At 37.3% G+C, this 18,212-nt stretch overlaps 1 protein-coding gene across 2 annotated transcripts in view; it reads right to left on the minus strand.

Annotated features, from left to right (window-relative positions):
• Bbs9 (Bardet-Biedl syndrome 9) overlaps nt 1-18,212 on the minus strand; it is a 530,763-nt gene that overhangs the window by 258,980 nt on the left and 253,571 nt on the right. For both annotated transcript variants that reach the window (XM_017795755.2, XM_008823689.2), the window contains 2 exons: nt 15,199-15,294; nt 3,088-3,260 (listed from right to left, as the gene is read on the minus strand). In XM_017795755.2, coding sequence (XP_017651244.1) covers nt 3,088-3,260; nt 15,199-15,294 — 269 coding nt within the window. The remainder of the gene's footprint in view (nt 1-3,087; nt 3,261-15,198; nt 15,295-18,212) is intronic.

The following is an 18,212-nucleotide window of genomic DNA, read 5'->3' on the forward strand; positions in this document are numbered from 1 at the left end:
AGTCCATTGGAATTTCTTGACAAGGGCTTCCAAAAGCATCTCTCTATTGGGTTCCTCCTCATTTTTCTTTTGTCTTCCAAGGCTGGACTCTAGAGTGATGGAATCAGGATTTGTTTTCAGGTATTTTGATAGCTGTTGGAGTGGTTAGAATCAGTATCAGTTCCCTCTCAAAGGTTCACCACAGGATCCGGGGGCTCTCAGGCAGTCACCTGGGTTCTCAGGCCCTGTGTGTACTACATGGAGGCCAGAGGGAGGCCAGAACTTGGCACTCTCTGGCGGTCTGCTGAGTTCCGAGCAGATACACGGATGGAGGTCCAAACCCACCCTCTCAGGCTGTCTCTTTTGATCTTTTAATGTATAACAAGCAACAGCAATTAAAACTTTTTCCCTTCAGAATTTCAGCATTTGGGGGCCTAGCAGCTAGTGAAATCACTCACTGAGTAAAAGTACTTGCCACAGAAGCTCAACAACCTAACCTAAGTTCAATACCACAACTCACAGTGCACCAATTCGTCAAAGTTGTCCTCTGCCCTCTACATCAGCCACCTACACTCACACATGTACATCATAGGCACACACATATACACATACCAACAATAATAATAGATAAAATGAATTTTAACATTCAGCAAATATTTATTGATTGATCACAAGATCAAAAACTGTTTCAGGCACTGAGAATTACGAAAATGAATAAAACAGACAAAAATGTCTGCCTTGCTTACACAAAGCAACAAAGATTCTAAAAGTTATCATGATTCAAAGTTTAAGAACTTACTAATAGTTCAAAACAGTCAGTGGTGACAGGGAGCAAAGGAAAAATAGTCATTACCCCATGTGTGTAACAAATCAAAGTGCCTGAACGCCCTCCTCCAAAAGGAAAGAGCCTGATATGGAAAGACTGGGGAATTCCCAGACAACAGATGAGGGGAAAGTGCATGGCAAACCTATTAGCCAACAGTACATAGCATTCTTTATTTTAAATGTTATAAACATGCGGTTATTTCTATTGACTCGCTTTCATAAACCACCAGACCTCTCAGTTTGGCACAACGAAAAATTTCTTAACTTTAACCCCCCAAAATGCAAATGATCCCAGCTCTTTAATGTAGAGCTTTGATCTAGCAATCCCGCTAACTGGGACTCTACCCTCAAAATAATACTTGCAAAAAGTAATTGGGGATCTAGCTCAGTGCTAGAGCACTTGTCTAGCATGTGCAAAGCCCTGGTTCAAGTCCCCAACACTCAAAGAAAGGGAGGAAAGAAAGTAATAAACATATCAGGATATTAATAATTATAGATATATGAATAATCAAAATGCCTACATTTAAAATTCCTAAATATTGCTAGGAGTGGTGGCACATGCACTCCAGAGGCAGAGACAGGAAGATCTCTGCAGATCAAGGCCAGTCTGGTCTACATAGCAAGTTTGAAGCCACCTAGGGCTACAAGAAGACCCTGTCTCAACAAAACAAGCAAAATAAATAAAATACCAAAAATATTCCCCCAAACTGTCAGCTTGGGTGCCACAATTGAGTCAAATGCATACTGACCTAGAAAAGAACTACAGTAGGGCTGTGGGGATGCCCCAATGAGATAAAGTACTTGTTGTGCAAACATGAGGACCCACAATCAGATCTCCCACATAAAAACCCAAAAATAGAGGTGGAGGTGTGGAATGGGGGAGTAGGGGACAGTCAAAACTTGTAGTGTTGTTGACCAGCCAGTCGACCTGAAAAGGTAAATTCCAAGTTCAATGAGAGATGCTGCCTTAAAAAATAAGGCGGAGAAGCAACTGAGGAAAACATCCCCTTGTCAGCATTAGACATGGCTGAGTAACTGCTGAATCCTTAAAAACTTATCACTCCAGGGTGTGGAGAGATACTCAGTAGTTAAGAGCACTTGCTGCTCTTGCAGAGGACTCAGGATTGGTTCCCAGTACCCACATCAGGCAGATTACAATCACCTGTAACTACAGGTCTGGGAATCAGATGCATCTACTGGCACCTGCATGCATGATATATACACACATACACTCAGATACACATGCATACACAGAAAAATCAATAAATCATTTTAAAAATTACTTTAGGGGCTAGAGAGATGGCTCAGCAGTTAAGAACACTGGCTGCTCTTGCAGAGGACCCAAGTTTGATTCCCAGTACCCACAGGCAGCCAACGACTATCCCTAACTACAGTTCCAGGGGAATCCGACACCCTCTTCTTAGGACATGGGTGCATGTACATACATACAAGCAATACACTCATACACATTAAATAAAAATTTTAAAAATTACTCTAATAACCAATGTTTACTTAAATGATATTCAAAAGTCTTTCAAAATTCCCTTTATTTAATTCCCTGGGGAATATGTTTGCAGATTCTATTAAGTAAGCATAGCCTAGTGACTTTATTTTAATAGACACAACTTTTTAAAGGACAATCACGGCCCAATCCATTCACAAAATATGACTTTCTCCAAATATCAATTAATCTTCAATGTATATAGAAATAGTATCATTGAGATGCTCAGGAGATTCTAACACTGCTCTAAGATACTGCCAAAGCGTGAAATATTCAGAGCAAATGTCCCTGTCAGATCTCATTGATTTGAAGTTATTCAGTATTTACTAAGCATCCATTATGTGATGTACTAGAGAGCATTTTAGGTGATTAACCCTAATTCCTAATCCAACACAGAAGCTCTGTTGTTCTTGTCACAGAAGGAAAAGTAAAATCACACTATTTTTAATCGCACCTCATTTATTTATGTCCTGTTCCAATTAGTTAGCCAAATGGCTGATGATAAGCTCAAATAGTTTTAACACTGGGTTATTGGGGTCAATGTTTAAGTCCCCATGTGGGAGAATTCAGTCAGCTCTACTTCAAGGCCAGACCACAATCTTAGCTCCAGGCTGCCATTCTGTGTATGTCTGCAACTGATCAGAAACTGGGCAAAGGCTACCATCCATATAAGACTAGCATTCCAAACTCAGCAGCCTACTCAGATGCACTTGAATTCTTCAATCGTATCTCTTTCTCTTTGATATATTTAAGAATTTCAGTGATTCGGGTTAATATCATACCTCAAAATGATGATCAATCAATTCAAAATATTCTTGAAGGGGCAAACATCCAGAAAAAGAGCATGCAAAATCTTTGATTCCCTGTTTTTCAAAGTATTCCTGAAGGCGGTAAGTAAGTTCATTGGTTACGAGCCAAAGGTCTTCAAATTGTTCACTCTGGATGCGGTATCGCTCTAAGAGAGAAAAATAATGAAGGCAAAGTTCCCATTAAGCATGATTACTAGCTGAAACCAGATGAGCTATCACCCTTGATACCAACACAAACTAAAGGATAAAGATTTCTTTTGTAATATAAATACGATTTCTACTGAGTTCCTAAAAAATACGTCTTGTTGCTGTTTTATGCATCAACTGCTTAGCAATTTCAAATGCAATTCCAAAGCACATGATCTCAGAGACTAGCTGAGTGTGGTCCTTCTGACCATGTTTCTAATGATAACTACTTTTAAAACAACAAAATTTTGGTACACTTTACTTGAGAGATAAGAAAACAGTCTTTGAGAAAGTACAGTCTGATGGTATTAGTTCACATCAGGATATTGATGTGAAATGTATTCTTATTGAATCTCTACAGTCATGATTAAAGCTTTCTGCTTTTCTAATAGTTCTTCAATTTAAACAGATATTTTAAGTTAGACTCTTTCATAAATTTTTTAAAAGCATTTTTCACTCTATTTCCTGAAACTTAAGCTCCAAGAGAACCAGATTCCTGTGTGTTTTGTACAGTGATGATGATGAGGGTCATGACACGATGCCAACAATGATGACTGCAGTGGCAGTAATGTCTACAGTGAGAGCAGATGCTGGTAGGGCACCCAGTGTCTTCAAGGCTAGCCCCTCTGCCTGCAGCACAAGGATGGAGCTCAGCTGGTAGAAGACTTGGCCTACCATGCCAGAGGACATGGTTCAATTCTCAGAACTGCATGAACCAGGAGTGGTGGCTCACAATGTAATCCCAGCACTCAGGATGTGGAAGCAAAAAGATTAGGAGTTCAAGGTCATCCTCATCCTCAAAATTGACATACCAAGAACTCAGTAAAGACTATCTACTAGCATCATTATTGACATTACTTTCTCTGCTGTATGGTAAACTGCCACCAACACAGTGGTCTTACTGAAAACTTTCTTAGACTCATGTAGCATGTAGCTAATCAAGTAACATATGAGAAAAAAAGTTTCTTCAATAAAATACTTTCCTATTATTTAAGATGCAACTATACATTTTATAGCACTAGTACATGTAGGAAACCAGGATGCTGGGGCCTAGGGTGAGGTGAGCCTAAAACCTTTAAGCCCAGGCTGCATTCTCTGCTAAAGGGAGGGACGCTGAAAACAGTGGCTCTGATAATCCCTGTCTTGCAGAACACTGCTAGACCAGCAGGAGGAAGCGGCCTGGTCATAACTTCAAGGCTCCCTGCTCTGTAGGAAAGCATCTTGGTCAACAACCCATAGCTCATCTCCTTGTCCTGAACAAATAACTCAGCTATTCTTAGCTAAGAGATTAGACCATGTTAAAGGTTTACTCCTGAGCTAAAAGCTAAAAGTTTACCATGTTTTAGCTCTAAGGAAAAAAACATTGTGGCCAATAAATTACTGGATGAGCATTGATAACCTTGAGTAGAAGTTTAAGAATCCTTCTGGCACCAACTAACAGACTAAATTTCCTGTTTCTTTGTACCCTAAATCTTTGTATGTGAATGCCATATCCCACATGACTGCTAGCTCCTTGGGATGTATAAAAACCATCTGAATTTTAAAATAAATTGGCTTGTTGAAAAGACACAGGTCCTAGGGTCTAAGACTTTGTTGCTGATAAAGTCCCTCTGCCCCGAAGCCAGTAGGTCCCCAGCTAGGCAAGCAAACCTGAGTCCCAACAAATACAGTGAAATGTCTTCATTGGAATTAATTTATTATGGTTCTACTTAGATTCTGAATAATATTCTGCATGCAAGTGCAACTTATGAGAGAGCCTAAATATATATATAAAGAATAAAATGTCATATATATTAAGTAAAATAAAACTAAAGAGAAAATTATTCTACTCAATTATAATTTTCCAATAAAAATATACCTCAGTATCCTAACAGAGAGGCTATAACAATGTTAGCATTATTACAAACAATTGGCATTAGCATTATCATGTTCACACACACACACACACACACACACACACACACACACATGCACTCTTACTTCAAGGAATCTAAGGAAAAGGAATAAGTCATAAGGATAAATGTAGTAAGAGCACTGAAGACAGCAGAACTTGAAGCACAGAGGCCTGAGGCAATAATGGGGTTTAGGAATGAATGGCACTATGACTGAAAGTAGACACCATGCCAGTGTTTGGTACATCACTCTGGAAATAAGGTACACTCAATTATGTCCAGGGACACCTATCAACCAAAAGTTAGTGTGAAACTGATGAGTTTACACTGGGAACAACATGAACAGGATTTTCAGTATAACACCAATATTCTCTGCAGGTCTATGGAGTGAGTTGATGAAGAAAGACAAACACAGTTAGCATCTACCACAATGTGTGATCCTAAGTTCAAGCCTGGCCCTTGTGCACAGCTTACATTGGACTTGGATGGTGTCTAAAGCAAAGCAGGGGTGCTGTGGTCTGGAAAGAAGGACATTTGTGCTTCAAACTCGTCCCCCAGAGATCAAGCATCTCATCACAGCTGCCTATAACCAGATGTCAGCTCCTACTTGGAAGTAAACACAATCTCTAATCAGACAAAATGAAAAGTAGGCAGATAGGAAGGTTTTCTCTTCTCCTCTACCAAGACTTGAATTATTATAAACAGAGGTATAATAATATACCTCAATTCCCAATATAGGCAAGAGGGAAGTGAGGCTATTTCTGTTTATTCCTTTATCTGCTTTTATTCCAAAGGCTGCCAAGTAGAAATGAATTGAAAAGAGGCAAGAATTAATTTACAGTTAGGACATTATAACCATGGTCCAGATGACAGAGAGTGGTCACATGGAGCAGTTAAGTGTATAATGAGAAGGAAACCCTTACTATCTGAGGTCTTATTCTCTGAGACAACCTTAAAATATAGCACAGTTTTAAAGTCATCACCTCCATAAAGATAAATTATCCAACCTTCAGGTCTTCATGTACACAAAGGGGAAAATTCTTCAGGGATGAAATATGTGATATAGAGTGAAGACACAATACAAACACAATTTATCTCTATACTGTTAAATTTTATATCAAGAAATTAAGTGTTCAAAAATGTGGATTGAAATTACATAAACTATCTGACACAAAAAGTGTAAAGTAAAACAAATGAAAAACCTAAATATTATCATAGTGTACATACCTACTAGGTATTCTATAGGAATCAAGTAGACTGCATTACTGTCACCAAATAATAAAAATGCAAAGATCACAGTAAACAATCAGGTTTTATATGTAGTGTAACTTTATAGTGATCACAGTAAACAATCAGGTTTTATATGTAGTGTAACTTTATAGTTGTTTCTTGGGGATTTTTTTCTTTCCTTTTTTTCTTATCTGTATCAGCACAAACAGGAGGGAAAATAGAACCCGTTCTGCAACAAGGATGGAGAATTGGAATTCTGAAAGATACAGTAAACAATCAGGTTTTATATGTAGTGTAACTTTATAGTGATCACAGTAAACAATCAGGTTTTATATGTAGTGTAACTTTATAGTTGTTTCTTGGGGATTTTTTTCTTTCCTTTTTTTCTTATCTGTATCAGCACAAACAGGAGGGAAAATAGAACCCGTTCTGCAACAAGGATGGAGAATTGGAATTCTGAAAGATACATACTATTCTTAAATTGGCTTTTTCCAGATTAGAAAAAGTCAACAAGAAACAATGAATCAAAAGCTCACAAGGCATTGTTTTGATTATTAATCCTTTCCCCAGTTGGAGTGTTCATACTTCATGATAGTTGACATTTCCCCTGGAGACTTCCCAGATTATATATTTCATGGAAAAGAGAAATGAAACTTTCTGTTTATAATATAGCATAAAAGAAGCTAGATATTTTTAAATGTGCCCTTAAAATATTAGTAATCAGAAGAACTGCCAAAATGAACATTCGATTTGTTTATCTCCTTTTCCTTTCCGTCTTGTAACAGCACTCGGTGGAAATAACCGTTTCAGCTTCCAAATAAAATAAATGTGGGTGATAGGATTCCAGTCAGTTGCCACTCCGCTCCACAAAAAAGCGGATAAAATAATATATTTAACTAAGCAGGCCACAAAAATGCATCCTGTCAGACTCTGCTCATGTCAGAACATCTGAACTTCATCAACACAAATAAAGTTTATGTTCACTTCATTTAAAAACACATCTATAGAATTAAATCATCTGGAAATTTTTCTAAGTAAGATGGAAAAGCAGATGAGTACTTTTTAGACACGGAGGTTAGAGAAGATATAAAAATTTCAGCAGATAAGTTTAAAATTGTAAATATATAGCTTCATCAATATTAAGAGAAATTATGAAGATTTGTCTACATTTACTTTTCAAAATTATTTTTTAAAATTAGATTTATGTGAAATTGATAACATAGTAAAAAATTGTTAAGGTAAATATTAACTGATGAATCACCATGCCTTTAAACTACTCACCAGGCATAAGGTAAGCATCAGATGACTTGAAATTTGACAGCTATATTTGATCACCACAATCATTAATTGCCCCTAAATTCCTTGGCTTCATTACACTATAATGTTCCAGGAACTCAAGAAAATTCATAAATCTCTAAAAACCCTAACACATCTAACATTTGAAGATATCTGTCCTAGGCTGACATCCACTTAATTCTCCTATTCATTCCTCAAGATCCTTTAGAAGACCTGAAGATTCTCATTCCTTTGGGATCCAATAGGACTGAAATTGTCCTGTTGTAAGCTTATCAATTTTTTATTAATGATTCTCTTTGTTTGTCCAGGAGTTTCACAAGAGGCACATTGGCTTTTTTATCTAACAAGTCAGCTGAATTATAAAACAACAAAGGTTTGCTCTGCCAAGATGGAATAAACCAAGACTCTTACATCATTTGCTCTGAAAATGTTTAATTAACACACAGTTCAATATCGTATATGCTTTCTTTTGGCAAATGCAAAAAGACATTTTCAAGGCTCAATTATTTTTCACATACATGACTACAATTCTTCCACTGTACCTGAAAGCATGACAAAGTCAGCAGAGGGCTTTTAAACTTGATTTTATTCAGTTTATTGCCTCTCTCTAGCATGTAAAAAATCATACATGGCATTGAAAAGCCTAGTGCACTAGGTGTCATTTCCATTTCCAAATGCCTGCCTGAACCTCCACAGGTTTCCTATCTGCACTCACTCAGACCTGCTTTGGAGAACTGAGAGTTTGGGTCTACTCAGCCTTCTTTGTTCATTACCAGCTTAGTAAGGCACAGAAGCCCAAGCTGAAAGTTGTTTCCCTTCCATCTTGAAGAAAATGTCACCATTGTCCTATACCAACTGATGCTTTTTAGTTTGGGTTGGTTGGTTGTTTTTTTGAGAGAAGGTCTCGCTATGTATGTGTCCTTGAACCAATGTACATCCTGCCTGCACCTCTTCGGTGATGGAGATTACAGACATGCACTAGGACATCTGGAAAACTAGTAATTTTGATGAAGAGCTCAATGTCATCCTGATTTACTTTTCTTTAGTTTCTTGTTTTTTCTTTTATAATCCATTCTTGGTGACGAATACTCTAAAATTTCACAAGATGTGTCTGGGTATGGGTCTTTTCCTCATTTGGGGGACTAAACATCAATTAGGCCTTTCCAATATCCCTAGCTGTGATCTCATTTCTTGTCTCCACTGGCATCTTCTCTATGTTAGCAACGCATTCCCCGAAAGGTATACCTTGACTTGTGGGCCTCTCATTATAATAAAATGCAGTCTGGGGCTGGGGAGATGGCTTGGCAGTTAAAGTGCTTGTCATGCAAGCAAGGGGTCCAGAATGCAAATACCAAGAACCCACATAAATGCCAAGTTGGTGTGGCAGTCAAAAGCAGAGTTGGGATCCTTGAGTAAGAAGACTAGCAAGATTAGCCACATAGGTGAGTTCTGGATTAGACTGAGAAACCCTGACTCAAAGTATAAGGTAGAAGAGTGATCAAGAAGATCAAGAAGATTGCCAAAATAACCTCAAGCTTCCAAACTCCTCCTTTTATAAGTTCCCTTGGTCATAGTAGTTCTATCACAGCAACAGAAAAGTAACTAATACAGCTACCAATGTACAAATCACTGCTAGGGAGAAATCCTAACTCAATGACTAGTTTTACCTCAAAATTTAAGATCTAAACTTCAAGTGGAAACTCAGCATTACCTCTTTCCCTCACAAGTTTGCTTTCTTGTTCCCCAGGAAAACAATGTCATTGTTAGACCATTACTTTTTCAAAATAGAAACATCTTCAAAGTTCCCTTGTCTTTCCATCAACAAATATCTTTCTCTAATCCTTCCTGTTAAAAACAGAGTTAAAAAATTGAATCTCAATTTTTTAGGATGTTCACAGGTCCCAGGGGTGAACTTAGACAATTATTCTGCTTGAATGAACATAATGTCAAACTGCCCACAAATTCCTATCTCTCTACCCATAGATCACTGAAGCTCTCAGACCTCATCAGAGAAGTTTCTTTGTGTATGGACAGTGGTTAATGCAGAAACTCACAACTGGTCAAAGTGTAGAGAATTAAAGACTGTAAAGTGCTCAACCACAAATAGGGCACCTATGTCATACCCCAACCCCAAGGCTCACAGACCATTGCAGAAGAGCATGGTGCAGAAAGACTTTATGAGCAGAGGTCGTGCAGGGTTCTGGACATGACAGGACCACTGATCCTAAGAAATGAATTCAGAGCAACTGTTGTTGCCCGCATAAAATCAAGCCAATCAAAATTCTAGCATGGAAGGGGTTCACGAGACCCCCACCTTTAACTGAGGATCAATGAACAGTTGTTGAGTCTGAGAGAGGGAGAGTCAGCTTTCTTTAAGGGTGTGGCTCTTGGTAGGTTCATCACTCTCCAATAGATGATCCTGCACCCAGGCATATATGGACAACACAAATTGGAGTTGATGTATTATTAAAAAAGTAAAAAAGAACACAAAGATAGGGGGAGATGAGGGTGGATATGGACGTGACAGTGTATCTAGGAGGAGTGAGGTAGGGGCATCAGGAGTGAGTATAATCAAAATAAATGGCATAAAATTCCCAAAGAATTGATTAATATATTTTTAAGTATATCCCTTGATCTGGGGTTGTAGATAAGTGATGCTTAGCATATACAAGGCCTGGGGCTCAAGACACAGAAAGATAATAAGAAAAAAGTATCCCTTAATGCACCCCCAGTCTCTGCCTCTCATTCCCTCTCTCCCCAAGGATGTGACTACATGTGGCCTGCTTCTTTCTCCTTACCATTCACGTCTCCCTCAGAACTCAACCATTTCAATTACAGGTAAGCACGTGAACACTGCTCATTTCCAAACAAAGTCCACAACTCTTTATCTTACCTCTTGCTTCTGAATTGCTGAATTCTGCTATTCAGTCTTTGCTGGAAAATGCTAGGTTCTGAAAAGTGCAGATACTCTAAATGTATCCTCAGATCAAGCTGCAGCCCCTAACTTAGGCTCACATAAAACTACATTTAGTAAACCAAGTTTTATCATTATCCTTTCTTTTTTTATTACTATTTTAGTGTATAAATTTCTGCTGCTGGGGCTGGAAGGATAGCTAAGTGGTTAAGAGCACTGGCTGCTCTTGCAGAGGACCTGGGTTTGATTCCCAGAACCCAAATGGCAGCTAACAACCATTCGCAACTCCAGTTCCAGGGGATCCAACACCTTCCGACCTCCGCAGGCCTTGCACGACATGGATGCACTTATACACATGCAGGCAATACAAAGTACATTTTCATATGTATATGAAAAGATCACATACATAAAATATTTTTTAAAAATAAAAATTCTGTTTTTGTTAAAGCTCTATGAAATTTGTTGTCATAAATTATCAATATATAAATATAATCACTATTATTATAAAACATAAACTGTACAACATAATTGAAGGGATTGTCTTCAGGATATTTTTTTTTTTTTGGTCTTTTTGAGACAGAGTCTTCCTGTGATCCCAGCTGTCCTGGAACTCACTATGTAGACCAGGCTGGCCTTGAACTCACAGAGATCTGCCTGCCTCTGCTTCCCAAGTGCTGGGACTACAGGCATGCACCACCACACCCGGCTTCAGGATAATTTTTCTGAAGATCTCATCCTAGACTTAGGAATAGTAAAGGCTGTATAACTCCTAAATGAAGTATTTGATTTTATATATTTATTTACATCTATTTATTTGTTGGAGGGGGATCTAAGCCACAGCACCCACAATTTGGTCAGAAGGCAATTTGTGGAAGTTGGTTCCTTCCATCATGTGGATCCTAGGGAACTGAACTCAAGCCATCAGTCTTAGTGACAAATGCCTTTACTTACTGAGCCATCTTCCAAATCTTGGTTTTAAATTTTTTAATTTATTTACCTTTACTTTATGTGTTTTTCCTGCATGTATGTAAGTGCATCCATGTGTACAATGTCCATAGAAGCTAGAAGAGGGCATCAAATCCCTGGAACTGGAGTTGCTGATGGTTGTTAGCTGCCATACGGGTGCTGGGAATTGAACACAGGTTCACTGAGCCATTTCTCCAGCCCCTAAGGATTCTATATTTTGATATGCTAAAAATTGTAACTAAAATGCATTCTCATTCTTGCGTGCTGCTAACCCCTTACTAAGTAGATAAATGTATTCCTGAGTGCCAATTTTATTCCTAGATTTACTAATTTCTTTCCTCTGTTTGCTTTCTCTGTTTGCTTCAGCTATTTATTTTAACCTTTTATGCTTTAAGTATATTTTAAAACTCTTTTAAATCCATTCTGAACAAGTAGAACAAGGCAAGATACAACTAGAGATAAGGATAAAAACAGAGCTGGGCATGGCAGCACATGCCTTTAATCCCAGCACTCAGGAGGCTGAGACAGGGCAAATCTCTGTGAGACCAAGGCCAGCCTGATCTACATAGTGAGTTCCAAGTCACCTAGGGCTACAGAGAGACCCTGTCTCAAAAACAAAAACAAACAAACGAATGAATGAATGAATGAATGAAAAGATAGTGGAGACAGCAAGAGAGAGTACAAAACGGAGACCAGGAAACAGTGTTTGCTGTGCAGGGAGCAAGGTGCACCGGAATGGGTTTTGAATTTAGGCAAACCACACGGGAAGGACTCTCGCTTCTTCAGGCAACATTCTATTTCTTCTAAAATCCCAATATACTGAATCACTTGAAAGTGTAGACCTCCATGTGAAAATATTTTTCACAATACTTATGAAAATAGTTGAGATGAAATGTGAACTGTCTTGTTATTTCCAATTTAGGGCTCTGATAATAATTTTCAGAAACTCTGCTAATGTAGAACATTTTCCCAAATATTTTTATCTTAACTGCTTCATGCTTTCAGAATTCATATAATAAACCCTAATTGCATGAAGCACTGCTCTATTATACTTTCTGAAAATAAAAAACTAGTTTCCTTCACCACGAACTATGAAATGATGGTATGGAACCAAGGCACCACATTCCTGCATGCTGTGATTATCTGCACTGGATCAGGACATGAAGCCAGAATCACCATATAGCTCATTTGAAGCCTGAGTTGATTATCAAGAGGTTTTAAAAGAAAATGGATATGAGGAACTGACAAAAAAAAAATACCAGCCAAGAGCTAAGGACAACTCTAGATGGCAAGTGGATCATGTGTTTAAAATGGAAGAAATAACAGTGCTCTTTTGACACGTGAGATTTTTCAGTCAATTCAGATTTGTTGATAAGAATAAATACTAAATGCCTTTTACAAAAAGGAAAAATGCCAAATACAGGTTGGGCACAAATGGACTAATGCTCTGATAGGGCATAAATGAGGATCAATATCCGCCTCCACCCTAGAAAACGGTGCTTTTCACACTTTTTATCACCAAGGGTATGCTCTATATAAGAATCAGGAAAATGTGGTTGCTGCTCATCCAGTATCAGTTTAGACACTGGTTTCTTGGCTAACATGACTTCTCTCATTCTGTTATGTATTTGTCTACACACAACACAGCTGTGTCAAAGCATTAATTACCATAAGCACAGGAGTGAATGAGCCAGTTATATATCTGGACATTTGGTGAAGTACAATAGTAACTTCTCTAAGGGCCAGTTTGCCTGGAAGAGAACAACTACAAATGTGTTAGGACACAAATATTCTCAGTGGCATAAAAAATAAGTTTTTTTTTTTAAAATGGCTTCAGTTAAAGATTAATTATAAAGCCCCATCTACTGAAGTCATTCAGATATGTACAATTTCTCAAGGAAATATTGGTGACAACTTTTTAGTTTAGTTAACAAGCATAATTTAAATAAGAAAAATGCACCAAAATGATTCAAACGTCCAAGTGCAGAGTAGAGCTAACCAAAGCAAAATAGCAGGCCATGCTTGCAGTTAACGTAGTGGGCTGTGCGCTCAGAAATCTGTTAAGACAGGAGACTTCATCTTAAGTGTTCTGACTGCAGTAAAATATTCTCTGATGCCTTTGTAAGGAGGACTACAATCATGGCTGATCACAAAGACCATCTAGAAAATTTTCATCTGCTCAGAATAACTTTTTAATTGTGCTTTTTAAATAACTTTTTAAAATAACTTTTTAAATTTTGTTTTATTCTAGAATATGTACTTGCATTCAGGTTTATTTCACCAGTTAACAATCTGTATATTCCAGAAATTATTACAGTCTCAGCTACAGACAGTCATAGTTTCATAACAATTTCATTTTCAAGAAAAAGATGTCCTCATTACACTCTATTATTGCAATATAACCAAGTATAACTATAGATGCATTTAGTACAGAGTTGAAGCAAAGTGTAAAAACTAAAGGACATTTTCCTTTATGAAGTGCCAGAGATCAAAGCCTCACAAATGCTAGGCAAGCACCTTACACTTGAGTCATACCCTCACCCCAAAATTATAGACTTTTTTAAAAAAAAATTGGAGTGTACTCAAACTATTTCAATGCACACATGTACTACACACATATTTTGCTCCAATACAACACCTATTGATATCTTTATTTCCATGAAAGTATATATAATAAAGTGTATTTGATGCTTTTAGTAGAGTAACTACATCAGAAGGCAGTTTTAAATTGACTAGTTTCAACTATGTTTGTCATATGAAACAGTTAAAAGCAAATTTAAATCTGAAATTCAAGCTTGACTACATAATTTTCTACCTTCTGATGTTAGGCTCGGTGAAAATCATTCATCTTATCTTCATCTCTAACAATGCTCAACAGGGGATGTAAGAATATACACAAAAGTAAAGGTTGTGCATAGTGCACAAGCCCGAAACCCTGACATGAAGGGGGCTAAGGGAGAAGGGTCACAAATTCAAGCTCAATGCAGATTACACATGGGGACCCTTTCTCTAAAAACATACATAAAATCACACACACACACACACACACACACACACACACACAAATCAAAGGAAAATTAATTCTAGTTTTTTAAGAGTTCCTTAGAGTTCCTTGGGCTAGAGAGATGACTCATCAGTTAAGAGCCCTGGCTGCTGCAGAGGACCTGAGCTCAGTTACCAGCACCCATATGGTAACTAACACAACCATCTGTAACTCCAGTTCCAGGGGATCCAATGCCCTCTTCTGACCTCCATGGGCACTGCATGAGCTGGGTATACTCACATACACGTAGGCAAAATACTCATATACATAAAAATAAATTCAGAAAAAGAATCCCTAGAACCTACTTCACTGGGTTTTTTTATAAAACCATTTTTCAATTCTTTAAAACTTTCAAAATTCGTTAGAACTTTCAAAACCTCTGTACCCCCAAAACCAAAGCTACATGTCTCTAACAAAACATGATCTTATTTCATAATGCTTACATCTTATTCACAATAGCGCTCAGGTTTTGATACCTAGGGAAACATCATCTGCACCCTTTGCAGGAATCCTTGATGTGTAGAACATTTCAACAACAATAGCGTGGTTTTACTTACGAGAAGTTCTGGAAGCAAGAAGAGTAACTCGGGAGCCTCCTAAGAGACGAAAACCCATCACGTTCACCTGATCATCATCTGACTGAATGGCAAAGTCTAAAGAGAATAGAAAAAACATTACTTACACAACACTTAATGTTTAAATACAAAGAATTTAACAAAGTAAACAATATTCAAAATAGAAAGTTTGGCTGTTTTGTATTATTAATATTTGGAGGGTGTGCATGAACTATATAGAGTGAATGGAACAAAAATGTTTGTGAGAACATCAATAGTAAAACAGGCCAAGGGGCAGAAAGACTTTTACACTTCAAGACAAGGTATTAGAAACCATACAATGGGGCTGGAGAGATGGCTCAGGGGTTAAGAGCACTGATGGCTCTTGCAGAGGACCTGGGTTCAATTCCCAGCATGACCTCCAAGGGCACTGCATGACAAGGGTGCACTTACACTCATACACATAAAATAAAATAAATAATAAATAAAATATTAAAAAAGAAAACATACAAAATGAAAAGAATGAAATAGGGGATGAATGAACAAACGAACAAATAAATCAAGACTACAGGATTTAGAGGACAGTATCAAACTGTATAAGCATTAAAAAGAAAAAAAGAAAAAGAATCTTACTTAAAGACAAGCAGAATTTTTTCCAAATTTAAAGAAAGATATAAATATTCAAATATAAGGATTTCATGACACCAAAACCAAAAAATGTGGAGGTGGTAGAATAAAAGTATAGAGTTTTTATTTACAATGAAAGAACTTTTCAGCTTAAAACAGCTATAATAACTATAAAATGCTTGATATAGATCTCATGATAACCACAAAGCAAAAACTTGAAGCAAATATAGCAAAAGATATTAAAGCACATCACTAAAGAAAATTACTCAATCAAAAGGAATCTACTGAAAGAAGAAAGGAACAGTGGATCAACAAAACATCCAGAAAACAATTAACAAAAGGCAGCCACAAGTCCTTGCTCCTCATCAATCACCTTCACAATGCATGAATTGTACTCACCAATTAAAACTAAACAGGTGAATAGTTTTTTTTAAAGATCAAACAATAAGCTGCCTATATGAGACTGATTTCATCTGTAAAGTAACACAGATCTACAATCAAAGAGTGGGAAGTTATATTTCCTGCGAACAGAAACCTAAATGGGAGTTGGGATAGTAATACAAAAGAGACAATGAAAATCAATGTGTGACTATAAAGAGATCAAGAGGATGTAAAATGTAAATAGAAATGGAGTAAACACTGGAGCACTGTATCATAATATAAATGAGGGGGTATTGACAGCAATACAGTGAAAGGGGACTGCAGGACTCTACCATCCTCCCTCCTACTAAGTTTAATATTGGCAGCTCATCCAGGCAGAAAAGCAGAAGAAAATAGTGAACTTGGACTGCACACAGACCAGATGGTCAAACACAGAGAGAGAACATTCAACAGAAGCTGGATACACATTTTTATCAAGTCTACATGGAACATGATCTATGATAACTCATATTAGATCACCAAACAAGTCCTAATAAATTCAACAAGATTAAAATTACAACCAATATATTGTCTAACAACATGGCAAGAAATTAATAATAAAAAGAATTCTTGTAATATTTGTTAATATGTGGAAATTAAACAAGATTCTGAGCAATCAATGGGTCAAAAAGAAGTTAAAAGGTAAAATTTTAAAATATCCTAATATAAACAAAATGAAACAACATATCAAAATTTACAGCAGCAATTCTGTGGATTTTACAAAAGTAAATGTCTATTTCAAGACAGAAGAAAAGATCTTAAATAAGCAACTTAACTTTATACTTCAAGGAACTGGGGGGAGGAAGGGGGATGAAGTCCAAAGTTAGTAGAAGGAAAGAAACAATAATGGTCTGAGCAAACTGGGGGTTTTGACGCACCTGTAACCCCAGTAGTTGGGAGGCTGAGTTAGAACCACCTGAATCTGGGCAAACCTGTGCTACATAGTAAGATCCTAGAGAAAAGAAAGGAGAGAGAAAACTGAGAGAAAGAGAAAGAGAGTCACATGAGGAAATAAGAGAGTGAAAGAGAGAGACAAGAATGAGAGAACACAAGAAAAAAGAGAGCAATAATTAGAGACTAAAACAGCAGATCAAGGAAACTGAGACCTCAATTCCCGAAAACAGAAGCAGATTAACAAACCTCCAATTAAAGGAAAGGGAAAGAAAAGCAGAAAGGAAACCAGAGAGATCACTACTGAAATATGAACGGTCGTAAGAGGCAGAAAACTGGAAAGGAGTACAATGTAAATATCTAAAAGTATAGGGCAAATCAAATGATTACATGGTATTGATTTATAAAAAAATAACATGCAATGATTAAAATCACATAAGACTGTCTAAGGCTATACAAGGATGTTTCCTAACAATCTGAAATAAAAATCTTTGGAGGAGGGGTGCATGCTTACAAGAATGCGTTTTTTTAAAATATTTTCTTTATTAGTTTCATTTTATGTGTATGAGTGTATTGCCTGCACGTATGTAAGTGCACTGATGTCACGCAATACCAGTGGAGGTCAGAAGAGGACTTTGGATCCCCTGGAACTGTACTTACAGACTGTTTTTAGCCACTGTGTGGGTAAAACCCAGGTCCTCTGCAAGAGCAGTTAGTGCTCTTAACTGCTGAGCCATCTGTCAGCCCCAAGAAAATAGTTTTAACAACATTAGGGGAAAGAAATTAAGTACGTTAGGCATTACTGGAAGTGGAGTATTAATAGGTTTCTCTTTGGAAGTTATCGTACTTTCCATATTTAACATTTATTCATAATAAGAGAAATTAAAATCACTTTAAATTGCCTGCAGTTTTTCACATGTGGAAAAAAAAAAAAAAAGGATAACCAAATAGGAAAAATACAGATTAAAAGTTATGGACTGGAGAGATGGCTCAGTGGTTAAGAGCACTGACTATTCTTGTAGAGGCCCCAGGTTCAATTCCCAGCATCCACATGACAGCTATCAACCATCTGTAACTCC

Source organism: Nannospalax galili, unplaced genomic scaffold (assembly GCF_000622305.1).
Source record: "Nannospalax galili isolate Female #2095 unplaced genomic scaffold, S.galili_v1.0 scaffold1149, whole genome shotgun sequence".
NCBI classification, from domain to species: domain Eukaryota; kingdom Metazoa; phylum Chordata; class Mammalia; order Rodentia; family Spalacidae; genus Nannospalax; species Nannospalax galili.